Source organism: Psittacula echo, assembly GCF_963264785.1.
Source record: "Psittacula echo genome assembly, chromosome: 4".
Taxonomy (NCBI): Eukaryota; Metazoa; Chordata; class Aves; order Psittaciformes; family Psittacidae; genus Psittacula; species Psittacula echo.
This window is the reverse complement of record NC_137738.1, coordinates 33,255,644-33,280,848: the sequence shown is the minus strand read 5'-3', so window position 1 is coordinate 33,280,848 and position 25,205 is coordinate 33,255,644. Positions and strand designations below refer to the sequence as shown.

Genomic DNA, 25,205 nt, shown 5'->3' with positions numbered 1-25,205 from the left:
GGGCGGGGGCGCGCATGGGACGGTGTGTGAGGGAGCGAGCGAGGGGAGGGTGATACCGGGGCGGAGAATAGGCGGCAGCGGCGACTCCGCTCGGCTCAGGGCAGGCAGAGCGGCGACAGACGCTGCGGAGCCGGGAGACACAGCGACCGCCGCCGCCGGCTCGGGGCATCCTTCCTCCTTTTCTCCGCTCCTCCCCCTTTCTTTTTTCTCTCCTTCCTCGCCGTCCTTCAGAGCCGATCGCTATCGGCGGCGCGATCCCGGGGCGTTTCCGCGGCGCCCGTGCCGGCAGCGGCAGCTGGGAGAGCCGGCCCCTCCCCTCCCCAGCCGCGACTGAGGGACCCCCTGCTTCGTCCCCGTCTCCGCCCCTCGCCGGGGCTCGGCGGAGAGGGCCCGGCCTCGGCTCGGCTCCCCGGCGGCGGGCTCGGCGAGGATGTCGGGCGGCGGCGGCAGCCGGGAGGAGGAGCGGCGCAAACTCGCCGATATCATCAACCACTGGAACGCGAACCGGCTGGACCTGTTCGAGATCAGCGACCCCACCGAGGTGAGCGACCCCGCCGCGCTCATCCCCCCTCAGGCCGCCCGGGATGTGAGGCACCGCGCTCGGGCCAGGCCGCGCCCGCCTCCGCCCCGTGGCCCGCGGCCAGTCTGGCCCCCCGCCTGGCCGGGGGTTTCGGGCATAGGCCTCCCCCCGCTCCCCGGTAACGCGCTGCTCGCTCTGGCCGGAGAGAAGGCTCCGCTCCTCGGCAGGGAGGGCCGGGGAGCGAGTGTCGGGCCCCTTGCCGTGCCCGGAGCAGCTCGGGGGAAGGCAGGTTGCAGCAGCCGGGGAAAGAAAGGGAGCGCAGGGCCGGCGCCGTCCCCTCCTCCTTCCCGCAGGCACATGCCGGCCCGACCCTGCGGGACAGACGGCTCCGGGGCAGGAAACCCTCTGAGAGCTAGAGGTGGTGAAAGAAGGCGAGCAAGGGCGGTGATACAGGAGCTACTCCCAATCCCGGCCCCGAAACAGGTTATCTCCGTGGGTTTTTATTTTGTTTGCCTGTGAGTTACACAGAACCGAAAGGCGGCTGGTGGAAGAGAAGAACTGAAAAGGCTGGTTCTGGGTTTTTATTGCGTTGCTGCTTGTTTCTTGAAACACTCGGCTTTGTGCAGAAGGTGTCTTTTCCAGGGCGACCCGCTGTACTTCAGCGGCTGCCCGAGTCGCTGGTGCAGTCCCCGGGGCAGCTTTTCCCGGGGCTTGAAGGGCGGACGGAGTGCTTTGGCTCGGTGCAAAGTAAATATCAGGAGCAGGTTCGTAGTCCTGAGTTCACATGTTGTACTGGAAAAACACAGCGGGTAATTTCTTCCTAATGAAATGGGTGTTTCTGATGGCTGAGAGAGGCTGGGTTTTACTCTTCAAAAAAAGCCCTAATAGCCAAACCACACCCTACCGCTACCCCTCGTCGTGTTCCCTGTGGCTGGTTAGTGCTGTGCGTCTGGTTTGAAAGCGGCGGGGGGGGGTGGGGGGTGGGGGTGAAGGGAGAGGGCTGGAGAAGCAGGTTACAGCCCAGTGTGTGTGTGTATGTGTGACAGCCCGCTTAAACCCTGCTCGGAGGGTGGAGGCTGGTCATGTGCGTGTTCCTGGGGAAAAGGAGGAAACTCACACTTGCTCTTGGCCTGGCCCTGGTCCCGGTTGTTTATTAACAGAAGCCTCTGAGAATTCACGTTGGCTTGGTCTTTGAGCTTGCTGCTGTTTCTGCACTCGGGTGCTGGCTGCTAGTGTAGCCACGAAAGAAGTCTTGAAAGCAATTCTAAGATTATTAAGTCTGTGATGACTTGAAGAGAATTGCTTTGGGTATATCCAGTTCTGCTCACTACACACGTTTTTGAAATCCAAGACAAGGCCTTTCTGTGATTATTTTGTACATCTTGCAATATTTATCATAATTAGAGCTTCTTGCTTGCGTTGCTTAGGTTTTAACAATATCACTCTTGGCTGACAGTCTCTTGTTCAAAAAAGTGGGCTGATGCTAGCGTGAAGGAGTGCTCCTGGTTGTATTTGAGAATAGGTACAGTCTGTCTGGAATTGCAGATCGACTGCTGACTGTAGCTCATTTTTTGTCCATTCCCGATATATTCTAACTTTAACCTGTTTTCTTTGTGTTTATGGCAGACTGTGCTTCTATGTTTTATTGGCAAGTAGTTTAACAAATCTTACCATTTTTTAGGTCACCTTTACGTGTTGATCATAATTAACTAGACTTTGCACAAAAGCTACCGGCTTTATTATAGTTACTGTAGAAAGAAATAATAATTTTACTTGCATTAGCTCCACACTTTGGCAGTTAAGTCTCTGAACCTGTCTAGGAGCACGTTTACTACTGTCAATGATGACATTTATTTTAGTTGAACTACGGATAGTAAAAATAAAGTGTATGCATATCTCTTTGAATGGTTGAGCATTTTAGACTACTAGTTCTAAGAATGTTTGGTAAGACTGCAGGTACATTTACAGCGAACGGTCAGTAGGTAACAGTTTCATAAATATATTTTCAGGTAATTACAGATGTTCACGTATTTTTTTCACTGTTACCTTGAGCTGACCCAAATCCAGCAATATTATTAATGCAGGTGATGATGTGATTCACATGTGAACTATTTATCAGCTTAAATGAAAGCCCTTTTACTAGACTGCTTGAGAGCTGACAATCCTCTGTTGTTTTCTCCACTTTTCCAGGCTCAGTTTGGCCACAAGGCACATCTTGCTTATTGTAGGGGCTGCACCGAGCATGGTACCTGTGAAGATGCAGTAACCTGGATGTGACTTTTGGTTGGGTGTGCCTGAGCTGGGTTGAACTTGGTCATTTTAAACTGTACAGACATAGTTGCTGGCCTGCAGGGTTAGCTTTTCAGCTAGCACCTGCCCGTACTGCAGGCTGTCACCCAGGAGCTTCTGGTTGTGTTTATCGTGGTTCAGATACCCAGTCTTGATGCGTTATAGTGATTCTTCGGACGTTTCTTCAGATTTAGTAACTTGTCTTTTAAGTTTCCTACATATATAGAGAGAATTTTCCACTTCCTTAATAGTAGGGTTTCAGGGGGATACATATAGTCAGCAAAGAAAAGAAGTTAAATCTAATGTAAATTGACCAGAGTTTTGACAGCATAGCTTAGACCAAGACAGTGAAAGGTGCTTGCATGAGACCTACTGATGCACCTCAGTGTTAGTTTAAAAAGTCTAATTCTTTAGTGAGATGCAATTGCTCTAATTCCATTGAGTCCTCACCACTTAACATTGAGAGTATAAAATGTAACTTGGCTTTGAATGCATGTGTGTGTGTTTGGTTTTTGTTTGTTTTTCCAGATAAGTTTCATGAAATTAATCACTTGGAATTCCTGTTAATATTTTATTATGTAGACCAGTCCTAAGGAATTAGAGATTCGCGTGTCCACTTGCCTCTTCTGAGAGTTAAACACAAATTATTTCTTAAAGTATATTGACAGTAAGATGCTGAAAACCAAAAGCCTTAGGTAGGGCATATTGAGTTCCATTACTTTTTCCTAGATTGTTGTGTGATATGAACAGTCAACTAAGTCATTCAGTGTTACTTTTCCCCAGCAAAACAGGGATGAAGGGAACTTTCTGTTCCATGCTCAAAGTTGAGTATTCTTCTGTGCCTCCCATGTGAGGAAGACTGAAGGCTTATTGAGAGGGAGGGTTTCATATCTTCACTTACATTTTTGCTGAAGTCACTTGTGGATTCAGGCTTGAGAGCAAAGTGGAAATTTCAACTTTATTAGATATTTACCTATTCTAACCCTGCTGTTCTGAGAAATCTGGTAATTTGCATAATTTTTGTCCCAAAGATTTTTGGTGTTTTATTTAGAAAATAACTGGGAGAAGCTCTGTGGCTTGAGAAGCTTAGAAATCAGCAAACCCCAAACTCTTTTTAAAGTGCTATGGTTCTATGATGCTAGGCACAGACCCCTGCTAAATATGTCTGTAAGACTGGTCCTAAGTTAAATTTGATTAAGCTTTCCTGTGTCTCCTGTAAATGATGAGGCAGCTATTCACTTTTTCAAGTCTAAGAAAAATCCAGCAGGTTTTGGGGAAATATGTGGTGAATCATGTTTTTGTTTGTAGATAAATCAACAGATTCAAAGTGAAACAGTATGATAACTCTTTTCTTTAAATCTGTTTCCCTTTTCATTCCACTTTCACCTTGCCTTTATTCCAAGTATTACCAAGTTTCTGGATGCTGTTTCTGGATGCTCTTAGTATTTGGTATGCCTTCTTTATTTGTCTTGTTTCTTTTATTTTTTTTGTGGGGCCAAGGATAGAAATGCAGTAAAAAGACTTAGATCTTTTGCAGTAGGAGATAAATTGATGTTCTACTCTTGACTTAAGTCTTGGGTGATTATAGTACTCAGTTTTCAAAAAGGAGTAAGTTTGAATTAATGATTAACAAGTGCATAGTTTTTCAGAAGCTTGTAGATTAAGAAATTATTTGCATTTATATGCTTTTTTAAATTAAAGTGTATACTGGAATTAAGTAATTGATTATATGAAACAACTGCATAAGGATGTTTTGTGGGAGAGCAAGGAATGCAAAGGCACTTTAGACTAGTGTGTTTATCGCTATGAGATAGAATAAATACAAATCCTCTGGAAGGCATTTAAGACTTGTTGGTTTAAGATGCGTAAGTAAGGGGTTATAATTAATTGTTGATCTTGATGACAAAATAAGTTTCCATCTTTCATGTATGCTTTGATAACTTTATATGAGAGGAAGAGAAGCACTGTGTTTTTTCTGAACGTGGCTTGTGGGTTAGGAATGTGAATTGCATCTAATTTTTTGGGACTGACACTTTTCAGAAGAGGTCGTTTTTTTTCTAATTGCCCAAGGGCTTGGGGATGGTTATCAGAAACATTGATCTGTTGCAGTTTTGTTTTCTGATGGAGAAAGCTGTTCTAAACTGATCTAATATACCTATGTATTAACAAAAGTAGAAAGATCTAATCAGAAAGCTTAGAGAAGCAACATTGCATTATGGGTGATACTACTAGTGGAAGTGTAAGTCCAGACGTAGGGAAACATCATCTAAGTGGTGGAAATGCTTGTGCCTTCTGAATGTGTTGGATTCCAGTAGTTTTAAATAGTGCAACCCTGCAAACTTGTATAGATCTCAAGAAGCTGATTAATGTATCTGAAAATACTATATTTCTGAGTTTGTCAAAGCTATGATATGGAAAATAACATTCTTTTTGCAGCAAATGCTTAAGCTAATATTTAGGCAGCCGGGAAGGGTGTCTTAGAATCTTAACAGCTGGTGCCTGTGTGTTTCAGTGAGCAGAATATTTTTCAATAACTGCTGCCACTAAACAGACACAGTTCAAGAGGAGGTAAAAACACTGAAGTGTTAGTTTGAGGTTAGCCATTTCTAGTTGCAGCTTACTGAGTCTGTTGAGTTCTACTTCTGCATTGAAATGGCTGGAGAAAAGAAGTCAGGGACTCAGGTCTGCTTATTTGCATCAAAAGGGCTATTGGGAGATGAGTTTTCTTTTAACAGGGTAAAAGTGAATAGCCTGTCTCTTTACAAATGAACTATAACCACTGCTATCTAGAGAGCAATAAGAAATATGAATTAAGATCTTGACCACAATCTACAGATACCATAATGTCATGAAAATATTTCTAGGAAGAAGCTTTATACTGTGCTTTTAATATGCCTCATGTAAGTTATTTCTTGAGTTAGTGGCTAATTAGGTCCATACAATTCAGACATACTGGCTTTAAGAATTCCCTCCTGATGTGTGAATCTGTTCCCTGCCTAAAATGCGATTGACAAGCATTATTTTTCAGTTGAAAAAACCCCACTAGTACTCTGGCTGTGTTAGGGGTTTACTTTGTTTGCGCAAGTGTGGGTTTTTATTTTTTTTCCTGACAAAAATAATTCTCTTTCAGAAAGGTTAAAAGAAAATAACAAAAAAACCCCATGCTTTTATGATTTTTTTGGAAGAAAATCCTACTTTACAAGTTGTAAAATCTTGCTTTTGTCTGTAAATGCTTTTGTCATCTAAATGGGGCAAGAAAAACAAGAACTAAGCTGGAAGGTGTTTAAAGTTGAAGTGAACTGGTGTTTGTGGTAAGGATGTAGAAGTAAGAAACCACTCTGAATTTATCTTTCTGTTAATAGTTGTTTGAAAAGTTACTTTGTTACAAATGAAGGAAAGTAGATTGTGGCAATGCACAATTCCATGTGTGTTGCATAAAGAACTTTTGACCAGTTTTGGTTCTGATGAAGGTGGAAATGGAAAGCAGGGTGTGAAGTGGTAAACTGAATGTTACGATAAACTTAAGTGAAATCAAATTTAGGAGTTATTCCAGATAAGTAATGGAGTATTTATTCTGTCTTTCAAAATTAACTTCACAATTAATGGAAGCCTCTACTGAAGTGTGTTTGAGTCAAGCACTGCATGGGTAATTCTTGATTTTTAGAGATTTTTAGCTAGGAAAAATAATACATGATACATATTCAGTGATGCTCGTTTCAGTGAATAGATAGGTACGGGATTTTGCTTTTAGCTCGTGAAAAGGTCAAAGCCTGTTAATCCTTTCTGTTAAGGTGGTGGTTGTTTTTGGAGATCTTTTATTCTCACAATGTAATTTTTACTGAAAAAAAAACAAACCAACCAAAACCAAACAGCTGCAGTTAAATGCAAAAACATTTTAGGAGGATGGGCTTTTTTTAAACTGGATATAAAATCCCAACATATGAATGATTTCAGTAAGTGTTAAGCAATGTATTCACATAATTATGTTTGTTAAGTAGCTGAGATGAAGGCAAGTGGGCAACATGTTGCATTATGTCTAGCTCATAGCAGAGTTAAGAACTGCCATATAGATAGCTGTCTATTGTCTAGTTTTGTACATCAAGATCTGAAATGGTAAAGTTGAATGCACATTTCCCTGGAACTTTTTTGAGATTTTTGTAAAAATACCATGGAATTGTAGAATGGTTTGGGCTGGAAGGGACCTTAAGGGATCATCTATTTCCAGCCACCCTGCCATGGTCAGGGACACCTTCTACTAACACAGCACAATACGTTTCTCTTTCTGTATGGAATCAAGATTATTGAAAGTGAAAATCCTCAAGGACCATTGCTTTTTCTAATTTGTTGGGTTTCCTTTGCTTTCTTTTTCTCTCTGCTTGTTCATTTCCTAACCTCCTTCCATACTCTTTTCTTGTTTTCAAGGAAGGGAATGTAAACTTAACTGATTTGCATTGAGGTGCGCCTTTTGTTTTTATTACTTTCTCAGCAGTCAAGAATGTGGAAATTTAAGCTAAAATTTACAGTAACAGCACTAATTTTAACATTTTCATTGAGGTCAGTGGCCTGTAAAGGAAATGTTCATATCTTTTCTTAAGTTGTTGCTCAGTGTTTTCTGTAGCCAAATATTGGAACCTGACTTTTTTTCTGTCTTGGTTTATCTTTATGACTAAGGGGCTTAGAAATACTCTTTAGCTAACTTTTCTTTTTTTTTTTTTTTTTCTTTCAATGAATGTTATCAAGTTAAAACCAAACTAGGTATGAGAGAGTTCTTCTGGATGCACATATGACTTAGCTCATAATTCTAGTTAAACGCTCTGAAGAGATGCTCCCCTCTCTCCTTCCCCTTGCCCTTTAAATGAGGGTAAAAATTACTTACTGCTTTTCTGTAACTGTCCCTCTCTAGAACTTTGATATTCTAAGATTAAATCAGGATACAACAGAGATAAAATTCTGCATTAGTAGCAGTAGTTCAGGTCTAGCAGTAACTTCTGAGCTGTCTTCCTGGGCCTTATCTTGCCTTGTGAACTTCTTCATGATGAACAAATGTACAAGGTCATAACCACTTTTTGCAGCGGAAAGGTAAGTTTTCCATGTGATTGGTTGCCCTCAGTCATCAAACTGCAAGTCTGCCTTTCATTGCTGTCTAGTTTGGTTCTCTAGCAAGATTAAAAAAAACCTGCTTTGACATGAAGTCCCATGTTTATTGATGCTTTTTAATTGTTTAGTACTTCTGTTTTGCTGGTACTTTTCTTATTCTAGGTGACTTTTACTTTTCTCTGTTAGGCGTCTATAACTTGGTAAAACCATTTTTGTGTAATACTTCAGGACTATGGTCATCTACTTCTATTAAAAGCTGTAGCCTTACGGTTATCAACTGGTTAGTATTATCATATGTTAGATTTCATTATGTTTTCCACAGCTGCTTTCTTTCCTTGTGTGCTCACCTAAAAGTTAGACCCTTTGCTCAGCCTCTCTTCAGATCATCTTTTATCCCAGATAGTTTTATGAGGGAGCCATTCCTCTGATACCACCTTTCCCCATCTCCTTATTAAGAAGCTGAACTAGATACTGCTTTCCACATTTCTCTCCATGCTGCGCAGGACAGGGCTCTTTATTACTCTGCTCTGTCTTAACCATTTGTGGTGTAGATTACTAATTACTCATGTAAATGTCTTTAAAGTTTGAATCCTGAAAGAACCTGGAGAGTAGTTGTAGGGCTAGGATTGTCATCTAGAAGACCAATATGCAGTGGTAGTTGTAAGTGCAAATGGAACACTAGGAAATGTAAATAATATTCCAGTACATGTACTTCTAATCTGTCTTTGAATTTAATTATATAAATAGAAGAGTCTGTTAATGGAATTTATGATTGTACTGATGAAATTGTATATACTCTTCTTCTGTAAGTTTGTCCAGTCAAGAGCAGGAATTACACGTCATCAACCTTGCAAGTTTTAAGCTTTCACAAGAATGATTATCAATGCTTTTTTATTTTTACTCATATATTCCAAGAGTATAAGATACAGTAGACCTGAAAAAAGTACTTAAGGCTTACTGTAGTGATTATTTTCAAGGACATTAGAAAACTGCTGTGATGTAATTGGAAATTGAGTATCTTGTTTGAATACCTAATGCCAGGTCAACTCTTTGGTAAATACTCTAGAATAGATTTTGTGTGATACAGCACTAGTTGCTATAGAGTGGTGTCACACTGAAACAAAAAGTGGTGTAGATTAATGGTTTCAGGGTGGGTCTTTTAATTTATCTGTCCATTGTTTTTATTGCTACTTTGATATGTTTTACTCTGTTGTAACTAGAACTAAGGTATATGAAAACTCTCACAACAATTTACTACCTAGTACTACATTATGGTTTCCTGATGAATTGTTTTAAGGCTTGCCCTTGGTGAATTGTGTGCTAGAGCATGGCTGAATTTTTGGTTTTCTCTGTAGTCAAAGCACCTTTATAGTGGGGAAAAAGTGAAAGAATGAGTTGTCTGGCAACAATATATGTTTGGCAAGCAAAGTGTGTTTTCCGTAGCAGTATCTATGAACTCAAGTTTCAGTGCCTGCGTTTTTCAAGCGCCCCATGAGCTCTTTAGTAGAGCATTCTCTTTGTCAGATGAGTTGTCTTCTCAGTCTAAACTTGAGTACAGGCAGATGCACAACTCAGTTGCATTGTCACACTTGCAAAACCCAGTGGAAGATCAGAATTCCCCTTAATGAAGTTTAGTGACTGTTGTATAGCCTGCAGTTGAGCAAAAGAGTTCAAACAGCAAAGAAACTCTCACCCAATGAATACAGCAACAACGAGTCTCCTTCCGTCTGCCCTCCCAGAAGGCGCTCTACTTTGAGCACTACATCAGCTTGAAATTAAAAAAGGCCCTTTAACCATTTTGGTTTTGACCTTAATTTTAATAAAAACAATTATTCCAGGTTCTCAATTCTAAAAATATCAGGACAGTGCTGTCTGTGTTGCAGTGTCCTCCTGGACAGGAAGATATTTATGTAGAAACAAACCAAATTGTTACCAGGTTGTGTTTTAGAAAGTTTTGCATAGATAAAATCGTCTTTGTAATGTAATTTCTTTTATGTTGAGAAATCTGGCTTGTATTCACCTTCCATGTATAGTTTGATAATATTTACTGTGCTTGGATCATACCCAAACATTGCATGCTTCTTGTAGAATGCTGGGTGTTTTATTAGGAAACATGTTATTTCCATTTAAAGTGATAACTTTACTGAACATGCATGCTATTCATTTTCCGTGTAGAATGAAATGACAGAATGGAAGTTTTAAGAGTTCTTTAACATCTACTGTATTTATTCTGGCTATTGAAAGACTGGGATAGATTGTTTTCATATCTGGAAAAGGAAAATAATTTGAAAATTATGATGGAAAGACAATATTTACTAATGAAAACATTGCTCAATCCTGCTAATTGGTTTTGGTGGATTGCCTGTTATGTCTTGTGTTTGCTCTATAGTGAGGAAACTAAAAAGTGCAATTACTTAAGATTACTGCATTTTGCAATCCAATTCTTTAGCTTTGTCAAAGCTTTAACAATAAATGGAGGGGGGAAACAACTGTTTCCTACTTCAGAAGTTGGTGAATTGCTCTAACAAAGCCCTTCTTTATTTTGTGTTTAAGAGATATATTGGAATGCCTTTGATAAAGTCTCCAGAATACTGAAATTATATCTAATATTACAAGTTGTTGCCATAGCGCAGCAAGAGCTATTTCAATAAATTCTGCTGTAAATGCCTATAGCAAGCTTTTTTCAGGCAAATAAGAATTGACATGTAGACTACAAAATGAAGAGACTAATCAAGTAATTTTATGCAGTGACTATTGGCATATTCACTGAAGCCATCTACAGGCATCTAAAGACCTAACCATTACAAAGTCATGAAATTATTACAGTCCCAGGAAGTGCTCAAGATGTGAGCTGGGCTTGCAGTCTGTCTCAGGTGTTCTAGACATTTAACAAAGAAGAAAAAAAATCTGGAAGAAGAAAGGTATTGTCTCTGTCCTAGAACCTTTGTTAGGATTTACAGTGAAAAATCTGGTTTTCTGTTACCTTCTGATTACTCTCTCTCTGTATGTAGCTTTTGACAGAGGTTGGGCCTGTAAGGTAGGATCTGTGATGACCTTACAGTGTCTGAATTTCAGTGTTCATAGTAGAATTTTCTGAAGTAGCTATCAAAAAAATACCTTACTGATAACAATGATCTTAATTGATACTGACTCAGTATCTTGAGTAGTAGTAGTTCTGAAGGAGTAGTTCTGAAGTAATTAGGAGTTACTAATTCCTGTTGGAAATAAATCCTTTGCAGGCTTCTACAAGCTCCGGAATATTTATGTCACGCTTCATTTTCCTACCTGCATTAAGATTGAGTGTGAACTCAGAAAATCAGGGTGTCAAATTTGCAAGAGATTAGAGGAATGTGAAAACTTTGCCTTCTCATGGTAATAACCTTCATTATCTTGTGTGATAACTGTCAAGTGCAGTGCAGAATTTGGGCAGCTGTACCAATGTGAGACAATTATGTACTAAAGCAGAGTAACGTACAACACTCTGATTGTGGTGGTCTAAAGTTTGTAAAAGCCTGTTGAAACTCAGCACTTACTTAAGTGTCTGCCTTACCTGCAGTGGTCCACAACTGTCACTAGGTCTTTGAGCAACCCTGTGTGCATGGATGCTCATAAATACCCATATGTGTAATTATGAATGCACTGATTTAGCTTTCTCAGTAAACCTGCTTGTGTAGAAATCTTCTCCCACGTTTCTCATATAGACACTGTGCCCCAAAAATCTAAAATCCACAACCCTGAACTGGACACCCCAATCTTATGCTTAGGGTGAAAAATGCCAGTTACAACAATATTTGTACCTGTTTATCTTGCTACACAGGGAGACCCCAGGAGCATGGCTTTGTGATTATTCAGCTTTGTTGGTAGCTTCCCATAAGGTTACTGATCAGCCAGTCTTTTAGCATGTGCCTTGTGGACTTTGGAACAGGCAGACTGTTGCAGTTGAGCTTCTTTATAACCAGCTAGTCCTTGTGCTGATGGTGGCTGAGGGTTTTTTTTCTAAGGGGGTGAGGGGAAAAAAAAGTTTATTTCTTGCTTGCTGTAGTATTATAACCACGGATAAGTTTTCAGGTTGAGTGTTATCTATTCTGGGTACCTGCTAGGTAGAGACAGAATGAGTTTTCTTGATTAATCTTGCACTGAATTCCTTAGCTGCTGAGAAGGGGTTCCTGCACCAAGAGGAAAAATTACTTCGTAACCACCTCGAAGATGATTATGATGGTACTCACAGCAAGTAGAACTAAATTTAACCAAATCCTGAGGATAAACAGGGTGTTTATGGAGCAAAATGGGCAAGGCAGTTTCTCTAATCCTTGATATGTATGCCTTTTTCCTAGGTCTAACTCCGTTCTTCCCAGGGTAGTACCATGGAATTATCAGTGGTAGTAGAAGTCTGCTAGCAGAGTGAAATACCAGCATATTTCCGATACCATTAAACCCTGAATTTCTGAGGTAAAATACTGAAGAGCACTGTTCTGTGGTGTGACTGATAGTTGCTTACGTAATCTGAAGCCTTTTCCACCTCAGCAGCTGTAAAAGAGGAGGAATAGTTCCGTGTGTGTGTATGTACATACCTCTCTTTTGCAGCCACTTCTTCAACCACACCTCGGCACTTCTGAAGCACAGAAAGACAGCCGGTGGCATTGACCTTCTTTCTCCCACCACTGCTGCCTGATTGCCGTCATGGGGGTTCTTCAGCAGGGAACTGGCCATCTTTGATTCTCTTCCAGCTCTGTAGTGGTGATGATGCTGAAAGGCAGCAGTGGGGTTTGCTGCTTCTAATGTTTAGCAGTTGCTTTGAGCTGATCCTTAGCACTTTTACAGCTTCCAGAAGTACTGAATAGTAACAGTTAAATTTGTATGTTGATATTTACTGTGACTTTCAAAAACTTTGGCCAGCCGTTTCTTTGCTTTATCCTCCACCCCCAATGTCCCTCTGACTTTACTGTTGTTAAAGGTTATCAACATTTTAATTGGTGTTTAGTTTATTTCAAAAATTGTTTCCATATTTACATGAATGAAATGTATGTCAAATATTAAAAGAGATTGACAAGTTTAAGTTTTGCTAAAGCTTACTGCACTGGTTGGGAAAAGTTGCTTGCTATACACAAGTGGACATTTTTTATGTGTGTTACTGAGCTTTCGTGTTTATACATACCAGCACAAATGTTAATGTTGATCTTTTTCCTTACATTGGCTATTGACCTAAAACAGTTTCATAGCTAGAACATATGTGATTTGATTTTTGTGTAATGGGCAGTTCTGAGTCTAATTCTTGAAAGTAGGCAGTGCTCAATAAAAAAAGAAATAAAAATAAATATTTGGAGACCAGTGATACTACTTGATTTCTATTTATTTATTTTGCTTAGAGTGCTTCTGCAAGATGATGTTAAACCAGATGAGATTATTTAGATCGTACTTAACTTCTACTTGTGTGTCATTGTAGCCTCCTCTAAAAACTGCCTTGTGTTTGTATAAAAGGAACATCTAGCATTCTCACTTTGTTATAAGATTTCCATGACGTTGGGATAGCAGAACAGTGATACAGATACATGAAGTAATGTGTTCAAAACTGTGCTGTAAATTTGGTTACTCCAGAGCTAGAAAGAGAAGCCAGATTTCTTGGGGTGTGTGGAGTTTGCTATTTGCTGGATCATGCAGGGCTGGGTGGGGAGTTACGCTTAGGATGTTGTATACCACCACACCATCTCCAGTTTAAATCTTAAACTGACTTGTACGGTATAGCAGAGAATGCCTCTTTTCTTTCATTTGGTACCTGCACACAGTGAGAAGTAGGTTATGCATTCTTCAAAGAAAGCTTGAGTAACTTTAATATTTGGGGGTACTTTATTTTTGTCTCAGAAATACTTAAATATCAAATCTATGTGAGACTGCCTCATTTCAGTAAATATGTAACTTAAGTTTTGAACTGGATAAATAATTTCTCTTTTGCACATGTGTAGCTTTCTGGTATTCAAACTGCTAGGAAGCTTATAAACTGTTGATTGAGACAATTACGACAATTCACTGTTAATTAAGACAAGTATGAATGTTGTATTAGCATTCTTAAAATGAATACTGAAGAAATTCCAAACCCCAAATTCTCTGTCATAATAATAATAATCTTCATAGAATCACAGCTTGGTTTGGTTGGAAGGGACCTTAAAGATCATCTAGTTGCAACCTCCTGCCATGGGCAGGGACACTTTCCACTAGACCAGGTTGCCCAAAGCCTGGCTTGAACAAGTCAGTCAGAAGTACCTAATCCTTAAAGAAAGCTGCTTCTCGTGGAAAACAGTAAAAAAATACACAGCACAAATAATATTGTGTTAACTAATATATGAAATGTGCATGATCTTGTTGTTCGCCTTGGGGTTTTGTTTTATGTTTGTTTTTATTTCTGTACAAATAAAATTTTTGTGCAAATAAGCAAGGAAAAGTTTGTCCTTTAGTAGAGAAAACTAACTAGCATTCCCGTCATACTGAGAGAGATTATTGATTGTTAATTAAATGAGGAAAAGAGGCTAGAGACTCCTTATATTTTTTAAATCTCTTTCCACTTTTACTTCTTGACAGATTGATTTCTCCCCCTTGTTTTGATTCATTTTTCATATTCTTGTGACATACTTCCTCACTAGTGAGGATAGACCTGTCTTTTGGTGTCACTTTTCAGCTGCCTTAATCTTGATTTGCTGCAAAGATTCTGTGGGTGATATCATCAGTTAAAGCCTAGATTGTTTCACAGTGAGTCAGAATATAGTTGAAATCTTGCATGGTAGTATCACTTATGCCTTAATTAACTGTGTTTTAATACCTGAGTAAGCCAAACCAAGTTACTAAATGCTTTTGTAATCTGAGCCTGTTTAAACTTGAAATACTCCTGTTCACAGTTAATCATCTGAATTAATGTTTGTATTGTAACTTGTCCTTGGTCCATGTGCCACTGAAATGACAGCCCCTTGATAAGAATAAATTTAAGGTTATTTGATGTAGTTGTATTTTGGAGCAAGAAAATATTTTAAATTAACCAACTAATTCATGTTCTGGTTGTTTTTTGTAATGTAGTGTTGTCAAATGGAATATTAGAGGGAGTTAACTGAACATACAAGCCATGTTGCTGGCTGCAAAACTACCTACTGGCAGAAGTGCAAGACTTGCTGAAAATAAGATTTCATGCACAAGTACACAGGTGAACACTTTCTTCTGATTAACACAGCTGCAGAAACCAGTTTTGTTAACCAGTGCTACATGATGAAAATATTAATTCGTTGTCTCCTAAAAGAAATCCTTAAAATAGAGCTGGTAGTTTTTTTTAAAATGTAGCTCCTTTGGTAATCAAATGTGCTGTTTGAAGGGTGAAATGAATACATTCATGGGTGAATTTCCCAATGCAGTGTTATTTCCTGACTGGGGAAGTGCTTTTCACTTTGTTATTCTACATAAGGAAAATAAAAATCATGTATATATTTTCTAAATACCTGAGACAGATTATGGAAAACTTAAATGCTGTGAATTGCAAAATAAGATTTGCTTCAGTATATTGACAGCTTAGATTGTATTTCCAGACAGAAAAGTATTTTTTCCTAAAGCTGAAGTGTATTCCAGAGGGTTGGAATTTTTAAAGTAGTGAACAAATTGAAGTAAAATGAAAAATAATGCTGTATATCTGATCTGGGCTCAGTTATTGTCAAAATCTGCTCCTTGAGATCACTTTCTTCTTGAAACAAGCATGAAAATGTTCATTGCTTAGTCATGTAAACCTTACTGATGATGTAGAGTGAGTAGCCTCTGGCACAGGGAGGAGTTGCATCTCTAAACTCAGTAGTTCTTCATCACAGCTTAAAAATGAATGGATGCTGGAATTACCATTTCTGACTCTGGTGTTGCAAATTAGTCCATCTCACTTCATTAGCATGCGTCTGTCCAAAAAGAACAGCTTGCAAAATGGAAACTATATCCTTTCAGAGAAAATTATACTTGCTCCTTTTTGTTGTTCAGCAGAACCTCTTGAAAAACTTGGCTTTGGGGAAAACATGTTCTCCTTCTGATTGTTAATTGTGTACCTTTAGCCATTTCAGCTATTACATAGCTTTAAAATTTAGGCTGAAGACCTTGTGGAGGTGACATCATTAGAAATGTCTCAACATCTTGGGAGGGAAAAGTGTTTAGTTGCTCAAGACTTCTGTATAGTTAGTCATGTATCTCAGTTTATAAAGGCACAGATGTGTTTTTCACTGTATAGCAGTTAAATTTCAAGACTAAGAACTGCAAATGTGATTCCTGTCTTCTACAATTATTCAAATGAAGTAGTCAATTTCAGTATTCCTGATTTCTGCTGTATATGATTTTAATAAAAATCATAATTGGCTGGACTAACTTTTGGGAGCTGAATTAGTGCTGTCTCTTGGATATGCATTTCAAAGGTGCAGATCAAAAAGACTAACAAAACCAACTGTTCTTCTCCATTTGACATCAAAAACCTTGGAGCTAGTTTTCCCAGTTCTTCACCATTGAGGTAGCTCACTTATTAAGAAAAAACTTATTTTATTATTGTGATAAATTGAAGAGAAACTGATACAGATTGCTTTGGCAATTGACCATCTGCCTTCTGTATTGAGAATTTTGGAACTTGTGATAAAAAGAGACATGTTTTTGTAGTGCTGAAATGGGGAGACTCGTCCATGTGATTTTTGTGGACATAGATATTTTTCAGATAATTATTGATTACCTGACAAGTACTAAATATCACGTTGCTCTTAGAAGATGAAGAGGTGATGCACATGTTAAAAAGTAGTGTCAGTGGCACGTTTACCCTGCTCTCAGGGAAGGAGCAGTCCTCTTGCCTGCTCTGGGTAAGTACATTACAGTTTGGAGACAACTCTTTACTGCAGGTACAGGCCATGTAGGTTTTACAATTAATTATTGTTAGTTTAATACTGTCAGCAGAGCTGAATATTTGCTTGAGAATTTTCAGTGATGAAATTATTGACAGTGAGGAAAATCTTAATTTTTAGTGTAGTTGTTTTCTAGAACCAGTGCTGTGACAAATTCATATGATGCAGATCCTAGACCTGTATCATAAAAACAGTATCTCCATTGTTGTATAGCTGTATTTATACAGTGGTGTGTAGAAAATAATTCTATTGTTACGTAAAACTTCAGCTACACACTAATAGTAAGATCATTTGTCTGCAAATCAAAATTAAGGAGAGATTGAAAGATTAATTGGTTGTCTAATACCTTAAGATTGGTAAATTGAACCACAAGTGCAGATTTCTTCTTAGAATAAGACTGTTATTTCCTAATTATTTTATTTATCTGTTTGACATGATTTTTTTATTTTTAAGTGTGAAGGAGGAGCTTTTAATTTAATTTTGGATTTTTGGTTCATGAGACAGAGGCTTCTTTTAGTGTATGACTTTCTGGTACTGTTTGGGCCTCTTTCCCTCCTCCTTCTGTGTACTTGTATGAAGTGAGTGACTGAGAATCTTAAAACTAGGCTGTTCATGTAATGAGATCAGTGTTCCTTCATTCTTCTCTTGATCTCTGTTTTGTCTTGGTCTATCCTATTTTCCTTTCGTTCTTGCTTTTGGAGTTTGTTTTCTTATGATGTTCTGTTTCTTTGTGGTGTTCTCCTCAAAATCAGTTTATGCTTCTGTGGTTAGTATGTGATTATTATTAATAATAATACTTCCACCCACTCTTGCCCTCTTGTGCCCCACATAACCTATAGCAACTAGAGAATAGCAACAAATTGGTATTGATGCTGGTGAATCACTTTCCCTGTTGTACTCAGATGCTTGTCTGGAACTTCAGAACTGAACTGTGTTCAAAAGTAACACAACCTTGTCCAGTGGAAGATGTCCCTGCCTGTGGCAGGGGTTAAAACTATGTAAGTTTAAGGTCCCTTCCAACCCAAACTCTTCCATGGTATATAACCTAAGGAAATTTCACTAGTTTGAAGACATAGGAAGGGCAGGGAATATTGAATTTATTTTTTAAAAGCTGCTTTTTCTAAGTCCTTGCCTAAATTTTTGTGTTTGTTTTGCTTTTTTTGATCTTTCATTGCTTTTTGGTTGTATAAACTTTCTTGAAGAATGAACTGGACTTGGATGTTAAAAAAATCATCCTGAAAATTCCTGATGACCTATTTATGTTATAAAATACCACTTTATATTCTTAAAGGAGAAATGAGCTGCTAGTGTTCGTGTTTCACACTGGTGAATAGAGTAAGCCTATTTAGAGGCACTATACAGTGGTTTACCTGGTACTATTAAAAACCCCTTATTTTCAGGCTTACAGTTCACGTTGTCCATACTAAAAGTGAAATCATTATGCACTTGACTAACTACAAATGTGTTCTGCAAAATAAAACTTTTCAGATGCCAGTGAATAGTCAAGCAGTGGGACAGGTTGCACAGGGAAGTTGTGCAGTTTCTGTCCATGGAGGTTTTTAAGACCAAATTGGGTAAAGCTGCAGACAACCTGATCTGACCTCAGAGATGACCTTTCTTTCAGCAGAAGGTTGGATTGGAAACTCCTGAGGTTCCTCCCTCCTTGAATTATCCTGTGATCCTACATGGATCAGTGGTGTGTGTGCATGTTCTAGTTTATTTCCATCTGGGGTGGATTGTATTGCATTAGTTGTAGAAATGACTCTTGATACGTGTCTAACTTCTACTCTGTTTTATTCCCATTTTCTGCTACTTTGTTTCTTCGTACTCTGGATCAAACACCTCTCAGTTACATGAAAAGATACTTCTAGTGAATTAATTATGCTGTATAATTTTTGTTGGTATATCGTTTTTGTGAATAATACTTGCTTTCACTCCTGATTATTATTAGCTTTATAATACTCTGGTTTTCTGCAGTCCAGTGGGTTGACTAGTTAAATTCTGCATACTGAACCTCACGTTCTTTGTGTTTTGAATTCTGCTGTTGTGATATGGGTCTCTCTATGATGTCTAAAAAATGTCTTAAAAAGCAGCATGTATTGCTTGGTAAAGTGGTAGCTGCTGAATGTATCTTGCGTTTTGTGATGCTTAGAAACAAAATGTTTTATCTAGGAAATGTTAATTTTAACCTCAGACAGGTCTTTTTTCATGGTATCAGAACTTCAGAGCATCTGGTATAGTTGGTTAGATACAGAGATTATGTTAGTTGCATGGAAATATAGCCATGCTGATAGTGTAACATTTTTGGTGGAAGAAATGCTAAAGTACTAGTTCAGAAGTAGATTATAATCTTGTATGGCCACATATGTTTAATATTATTATTTGTTCCTTCAATGGGTCATTCTTACCAGTAAATTTTAAATTACTACTTTGAAACTTGGGTAGTATTAGTCTGTTAATTCTGTAAGTGTTCTAAGGCCAGTATTAACGTAGCAGGAATTTAAAGCCAAAATGAGCCAAGCAAGCAAAACTTAAAAAAAAAAAAAAAAAAAAAAAAAAACCAACAAAAAACCTTAAATTTTTATGTTTATTAATTTTAAACAAAGCTTTAAATCGCTTTTCCTGCATGCTATATTGAAATCTGTTTTGATAAAACCTTGCTACCCATTTGCAAGTAGCTAAGTTACCTCTTTAACCATGCCAAGTGCAAGGTCCTGCACCTGGGTCGAAGTAATCCCAGGCACAGCTACAGGTTGGGCAGAGAAGAGATTCAGAGCAGCCCTGCAGAGAAGGACTTGGGGGTGTTGGTTGATGAAAAAATGAACATGAGCCGGCAGTGTGCGCTCGCAGCCCAGAAAGCCAACCGTATCCTGGGCTGCATCAAGGAGCCTGACCAGCAGGTCGAAGGAGGTGATCCTGCCTCTGTACTCTGCTCTCTGGAGACCTCACTTGGAGTACTGTGTGCAGTTCTGGTGTCCTCAACATAAAAAGGACATGGAACTGTTGGAACAAGTCCAGAGGAGAGCCACGAGGATGATCAGGGGACTGGAGCATCTCCCGTATGAAGACAGGCTGAGAAAGTTGGGGCTGTTGAGCCTGGAGAAGGGAAGGCTGCGTGGAGACCTCATAGCAGCCTTCCAGTATCTGAAGGGTGCCTACAAGGATGCTGGGGAGGGACTCTTCATCAGGGACTGTAGTGACAGAATAAGGGGTAATGGGTTAAAACTTAAACAGGGGAAGTTTAGCTTGGATATAAAGAAGGAATTTTTTACTGTAAGGGTGGTGAGGCATTGGAATAGGTTGCCCAGGGAGGTTGTGAATGCTCCATCCCCGGCAGTGTTCAAGGCCAGCTGGACAGAGCCTTGGGTGGCATGGTTTAGTGTGAGATGTCCCTGCCCATGGCAGGGGGATTGGAACTAGATGATCTTAAGGTCCTTTCCAGCCCTCACTATTCTATGATTCTATAGTTCTGTGATTCATCTGATAACCCCAGGGTCCAGATGATTGTTCTTGGATTTCCACTTAAAACTCATGGTTAAAAAGATTTAGTGCACATTCTGAGAAGCCAGTAGGTCAGGACTGGTTTGTCCCAGAATTTAAGAGATGACAGTCTGGAGTTCCTGAAGAAAAATACCTTTCCAGAAGACTCCTTTCATAAATATAAGCTGTTCAGCTGAAGACAGCTGCAGCAGTGTGCGGTGGAGGGAGACTGCCTGTGTTATGACAATATGAAGCCTTAATGTTGAATGAACAAACTCTCGAAGGAGCTATTGAGTTGTATTCTGAAAGATCTGTAACCATCTGCTCCCCCAATTCTAGGAATGAAGCTGCTGTCTAGTCTAAGCCATGTACAAATACAGAAATGTATTGTTTATTTTTAAGTGCATTATTCCAGACCGGGGTGGATAAGGGAGGGTGAGAAAGAAAGCAGTAATGTGAAGGACGCTTATATTATGATTAAGCACTCAGCTTTTCAGTTGTCTTTATGTTGTTCCTATCTCCTCCCAACTCCACACACCCAGTCTCATAACTGGTGATGTGATCGACCTGCCCTCTGAAACTTTCTCAGTCTTCTGTAAGCAGCTGGTGGCATCCCATTGTTGAAGCAAGGAACAAGCCACTGTGAAATGATGGGGTGGTATTGGTTTAGTTGGAGTAGATTTGTTCTGATGCTTCAATAACAAGTGAGCAAGTGACTGCCTGCTTAAAACTTTGAGCACTTAACTCAATCTCATATTTACCTTTTAACACCTCATCATGACTCAGAGTGTAGCCACATTCTTATCTTACCTGGTATCACAACAAAATGGTAATTCAAGATGCTTTATATAATTTCAAAGATGTAATGAAATACCAGTGTTTATGAGTGGGGAAAAAACCTGCCTTGGTGCTGTTTCAAAGTAGAAGTTTTTTATAAAGCATGAACAGGCTTGCATAGAACACTTAATCTAATTAGAGACTAAAGCCCAAAATATTTAAGAGAGCAAGATTGACAATTATAAAATAACTCAAACTTTAAAACCCCCCAAAACCTAGGACCTATAAATCTTGGCTCCATTGTTTGAAAAATTAATGATGATTTCTAATCAAACTTCTCTTGATAAAGAAGACACATTGGCCTTTATGCTTGTACTATATGATACCTTTTCTACATGATTTATGCTATTATGAAGAGAGCTGCAAAGGAAATGAGGAGCTTCCTATGCAATCAAGTGGTCAACTGCTGTTTCCTCTATCGGGAATAGGGCTGGTGATTACTCACAGTCGTTGCATTTGCATTGTTGTATTGAGCATGGAATAAGAGACTGAAGCAGTAGGAGGGGAAGAGAAAATACAGCTGCCATGGCTGAAATCCTGCCATTATAGAAAGAGAGTAGATTTCTACTCCCGTAGTTAGGAGGTCTTTTCGAGTGCTTCTTTGTTTTAATGACTGGTGCCACAATTAAGTGTTACCTTTAGCAGGTAAACATGTTTTAAAACATGTTTAACCCACCCCATCTCTGCACTGACTTTTTTAATTATGACTGCTTCAAATCTTGTTTTCTTTTAATTTGGTTGCTTTCCTCTTCTGTCTTGTTTTGTTGAAATGATGCTATTGTGGTCTCTGCAGGACTTCGGAGACTCTCAGGATTGTAAAACTGTTGGTATTTGTGTGTGGACAACATCTGAGAGGACATCTGATGTAGTGTTTTGCAGAAGGTCTCTTGGCACCACTGAGTAATTCCTCCACCATTTGTGTTATTCCTACTTTAACCAAATCCTTGTCAGCATTGTCTTTTTATGCCCAGGACATGGAAAAATGTTTCAGATGCTAGTATTAGCAGGCGGTGGTTGTAGCTCTAATGTACTCTGTATTCAGTGACTCCTGACATTTTTGGGAAAATGTTATTTCCAGTAGAAAATAACATCACCTTGGTATTTGGTAACTTTAGTTGTTACCTGGTTTCTTGTGGTAGAAAGAATAGGAAGCAGTATTTATTTTTAGGCTACTGTTAGATGTTATGTCCTGTAGTATTATAAACAGAAATGTGACTTCTGTTTTCCTCTGTTTAATGATTTATTAATTGAAATAAAGCTTACTTTTAATAGCCTTTCTTAGGCCTTTTATACTGGGTTTTGAATACTGTATTACTTTCATAATGTTTTGTTTGTTCAGCCTTAGACAAGTGAAATAGATGTTTAGACAGGAATGACAAAATACTTAGGTTACCATGGATAACCAGCTTACTGGTGCTGGATGCTGTTAAAGCTAGCCTCTAACATACTCTGGTTGGTTGGGATTCTGGATCTGCAGGGGCATTGCTTGCTTCTGTAAACTATTGGTCTTGGTTTTATTTTGAGTACCAGTAGCTACACAAGGGAAAAAAAGTATGAGGATGAGATTTCATATTCATAGCTTAAGCTAATAAAATGGCTTTCTAGCAGCAAGAGTGCTCCCTTCACCCTTTCTTCAGTTAAGCATTTCTTTTAATCCCTCCTTTATGTTGCCGTTGGGGCTTTGCATGACTCCATGGTGAAGTTGTTAGGAAAGCTGGGAACTATGATTAATTCTTCTTGGGCTTTTCTCTCTGAACTAGCTCATTAAGAGTTCACCTAAATGCTTGTGTTGAAGCAATTGAAATGACACGTAGGTGGAGGGGGGGTAGGTAGGGAAACGGAAAGCCCCTTCAAATGTAACTGCTAGTTGCTGTTGGATTAGCTTAATGTCATACTCCTCCCACACTGCCATAGTTGAACAGGACACAGGGAGTAACTTTCCTACTGGTGTAACCTTGCAGCAATTGGCAATTAGGGACTTCTGGGGAATTTATTTCTAGGTCTATGTGAATATTATATTCTATGCTGTTCTAATAATAGTTACATGGAGAATACATAAAAGAAGAAAGCATTTAGGTATAGAGATCTTGTCTTGCTCTGTAAACAGAGGTTCATTTAACCTTTCGGCCAATGAAATTGTTTTCACTCTGGCAAAACAGATGCTACTGTAGATTGGAGCAAGTGTGGAACCCCCTAACAGAAAAGGAAACCAGTAGGGAATTGGAAGGAAGAATGCTTCTTCATGAGAAGGGGGCTAGCTCAAGTATAACATAGCAGGAGTGTATTGTTAATTAAATGCATTAATTAAAGTGTATTGTTATGTTGATAGCTACACGGTATCTTCCACTTAAAATTTAAAAGCAAATAAGAGTGCTGAGGGAATAAAATCGGAACAAAAGCAGAGTTTTGATTGTGCAGATACCTGAGTAAGAAATCTGTTTATATGTTTAGGACTACTTTGAACTAGCTTTTGTGTTAGAATGGAGGAATTTGTAGTCTGAGAATAGTCAAAAGAAAGCTTCACAAAACAGTGGGTGCAAAATCCCTATTGGTCTGAAGATGCTTAGATGGGGTTACTGCAGAGAAAGACCTTTATTAACTTGTCAGCAGTTGCTTTTAAATGCAACTAACTGAACCTGAATGTCATTCACCAAGCACAGTGCTTGATGAAATTGTTGCCAAAGATTATAAAACAGGATTAAGTAGGATTTGCAGAGAGAAGGCTATCAACAGATAAATTTTACCGAAGTATTGCAACTAATGCAAAGATTTTTTCCAAGCTATCTGTGCCCTTGGTAGTCCTGTCAACCAGCATTAAGATCACTAACAGTATTAATAAAAAGAACTGACCCAGTTCCTTTGAATAAAATAAGACGAAATGACCCGATTCCTTTAAATAAAAAAATAAACAAGTCATTTAAAATTGTAATTCCTGGAGGAGTTTCTGAGTGACAGAATTTTTAAGAATTCACTGTCACCTGTTTGGAAGTTTCATCATGGACCTAGTATTTATTTTAAATGTTCAGCAAGGTTACATTTAATGCTTCTAGCTAAGTCTAAAACTATGTGGTGTTTTCACGTATAAATTTGGCTACCTTTATATCTGAAGTGAACACATACCCTTTTTCTGAATGTATGGTAGAAGTAGCCAGAAGGGTGTCTTTTTGTGAGTGTGTGCTCAAGGCAAAACTGCACATGCACATTGTGCTTGTGCATCCTTAGTTATGACACAGCTGATCTCACTGAATTTCATTCAACAGTGCAGATTTGGGGTTTTGGAGTGGGTTTTTTTGAGCTCTAATGCTTTAACATTTTCCACAGATATCAATGACTTTATAGCCTGAAGTTCTTTTTTTCCTGAAGTTGTTTTTTCCTTAAAAAGGAAAAGTAAGTATTTCAGGTGTGAAGGGGAAATAGTAATAGTTCATTAGTTACACCAAAATTGTAGTTTAGGCTACATTTTGAAATGGTATTATTCCTTCAAATCTGCTTTACTAATCTAATCTACTTGAAAAATAACTTTTTGAAATCCAGCAAAATGTTGGGTTTGAATCAATACAACCTGGCATGTATGAATTTAATGATTGTAGACCAAAATCCAAGACAGTGCAGCAGTAATTGTGCAACTGGAACTAGTTTAAATGTTGCACCTCAGTGTCTCCTGAGGTATTAAAACGGGTAATAAGGTTAATGAAGCTGGCAACAGTCTGGTGCAATTCCTATGTTATCACATTGCTTTTTGGCAAGCTCTTGACCTGCAAAAAACCTTTAGCAATGTCAGTTTGGCAGTGGGCTTTTGACAGTGCTGTAAACAAGAGAACTAGGATTGAGAGGGGTTTCTTTTGTTTGGGACCCCTTTCCTCCCAAATTTACCTGCACAATAATCCCTTGTCAGCCTTCCTGTTTTGCATTTTGCTAGATAGCATCCTCTTTGCATTTTCTTTGGCTATATTACTCTTCATAGCTGCAATAAGGTCTTCTCGAAAACAAGTAAATACTTTGCTCCTTTTAAAATGCTTCTAAAGTCGGCCTGCCCTGTCTCAGAGGATGAAGTGGGACATTTGGGAACTGGATCTAGTCAAGAATAAGTT

At 38.9% G+C, this 25,205-nt stretch overlaps 1 protein-coding gene across 1 annotated transcript in view; it reads left to right on the top strand.

Annotated features, from left to right (window-relative positions):
- Window positions 1–430: 430 nt before the first annotated feature.
- Window positions 431–25,205, top strand: part of AFDN (afadin, adherens junction formation factor) — a gene marked incomplete at both ends in the record, with an annotated part of 115,189 nt that continues 90,414 nt past the window's right edge. Inside the window, one exon of the mRNA XM_080616044.1 lies at window positions 431–541. Coding sequence (XP_080472170.1) covers window positions 431–541 — 111 coding nt within the window. The remainder of the gene's footprint in view (window positions 542–25,205) is intronic.